Source organism: Anopheles marshallii, chromosome 2, assembly GCF_943734725.1.
Source record: "Anopheles marshallii chromosome 2, idAnoMarsDA_429_01, whole genome shotgun sequence".
NCBI lineage: Eukaryota > Metazoa > Arthropoda > Insecta > Diptera > Culicidae > Anopheles > Anopheles marshallii.
Window position 1 is genome coordinate 30,165,001 of NC_071326.1, and position 1,880 is coordinate 30,166,880.

The 1,880-nt window shown below is 47.2% G+C and overlaps 1 protein-coding gene across 2 annotated transcripts in view; it reads left to right on the forward strand.

Annotated features, from left to right (window-relative positions):
• The window catches only part of LOC128709883 (voltage-dependent calcium channel type A subunit alpha-1-like), an 18,558-nt gene extending 17,389 nt beyond the window's left edge, over positions 1-1,169 (forward strand). For both annotated transcript variants that reach the window (XM_053804919.1, XM_053804920.1), the window contains 3 exons: positions 47-198; positions 267-529; positions 1,025-1,169. In XM_053804919.1, coding sequence (XP_053660894.1) covers positions 47-198; positions 267-529; positions 1,025-1,169 — 560 coding nt within the window. The remainder of the gene's footprint in view (positions 1-46; positions 199-266; positions 530-1,024) is intronic.
• The last annotated feature ends 711 nt before the right edge of the window (positions 1,170-1,880 follow it).

The following is a 1,880-nucleotide window of genomic DNA, read 5'->3' on the forward strand; positions in this document are numbered from 1 at the left end:
GTACGGTACGCTTGCCTGCAACTTTCTTTCTCTTTCCACTCCACAGTGTCTCGCCCGTACATCCAGCACACGTACCCAGTATTACAATCACACAGAGACTTCGGACGAAGGCTGCCGCCCAGACCAATCAAGCCGACGACGCTGCAGCTCAAGTCCACCAACATCAACTTTCCGCAGCTCAACACGAGTCCTACTCATGTAAGTGGAATCGGCAGTCGGACATCATCATGCATCGAACTCACCTAATGGCCTCTTCTGCTCTGCAGCAAAATCTACATCTGGCACTAAACACACACACCCTGCCGTACAGTGTTCATTCGTTGCCGGGTTCACGGGGTGACATACCTCGGGATCCTCGCATCTACCACCACACCGAAAGCGAGCGGGATCGTGAACGGGAACGGCTACGGGAGCGGGAACGTGATTACGGATCACGCTACGTGTTCCGCGACACCGAGCGGGAACTGTTTGAAATTGAGCGTGAACTAGAACGCGCACGTGACTCAGCTCGGGACACGGAGTATGAGCGGTATGTATACGATGTTGGAGAATATTTTACCCATACATGTCACTTAGTTTGATTGCAGACGTATCTATTCTTCGGTAACAACAGTTCAATGTATGCAATTTAATATTTTACGATACAACAATTCATGCAATTCGGATGTCAATTCTGATGGAGCTCTCGAAACAGACTATTTAACCCCAAATGTACCTTACTGCATACATTTGGGCGCTATTTTTGGGCATAAAACTTTGGGCATAAAACAGTGTAGCGCGCACAGTTATAATTCGTACATAAACAGTGAAATACTGGCAACGCCTAAAAATATGCAATATTATTCTAAATTTGTTGAATGTCACTTGTTCAACTAAGTATTTTTTTAATTTACAATAAGTCCGGGATTCATAAACTACTTTGCATACCTTCAGGAGCTATTTACATTTTTTAGTCCGCTTGTTATCCGAATACAATCAACCATCGTTAACAACCTTCTATATACCATTTGCTTTCGTTTTCCAGCGTGGAGCCCTTATCCTACGAGCATCTGTACACGCTGGGGCGCACCGGGGGCAGCTCGTTCGGTTCATCCGCCCTTAACGGCTACAAGCCGAAGGTCGGCATGCATTCCATCTACTCCGAGTCGGACGAAGGTGACTGGTGCTAGCACCGGTTAACCGACGACACAACGAAATCAATGCAACTATCCAACTCCACTGCCAAACCAGCAGCAATGAACGAGCATATCCGTGCGGCGCCGGGCTGCGGTGCTTCTCCCCGCTTCCAATCAACCAACGGGGCCGCTCTTCCGCACCGGCACAGCCCAGCATCGGAGGTACACTTGCAGCGGAGCATACCAGCAGTGCTGGCGAACCTGCAAACGATTGTGATCAACTTAATCTCCGGTTAGGTTTTTGTTTTCTTTTTTAGTACAAGTGCAGCTAGTTTGTAACGCTTAAGATAACGCTGCTTTTGGCAAGATGATGGGGAAGGTAGTGTGCGCATTCGGGGAGAAAGAAGGGAAGGGCTTCAAACGACCTGCCCCGATATCTCTGTCCCGATCCGCAAGCAAGCGCATTAAAGCGATAACGCATCGAGTTCCATCCATTAGTACACATTACGAGCAAATTCTGACTAGATTAGTACATTAGTCCTGTCATCATCGAGTTATGTAACGGTGGCAGCAGGGGCTTGATTTGAATCATAACCGTAAGAATGCCGCCAAACGATCGAATACTGCGCGTGTAATATAGTAAACAGTTAAGCAAAGCTTCCCCCCGCCCAATAAAAACAAATCGAATTCTCATCTTTCTTCGAACATTTCCCTCTAAGCAAAGCACTGCACGAAGTACTTGAATTCTAGTTGCATAAAAGCAAT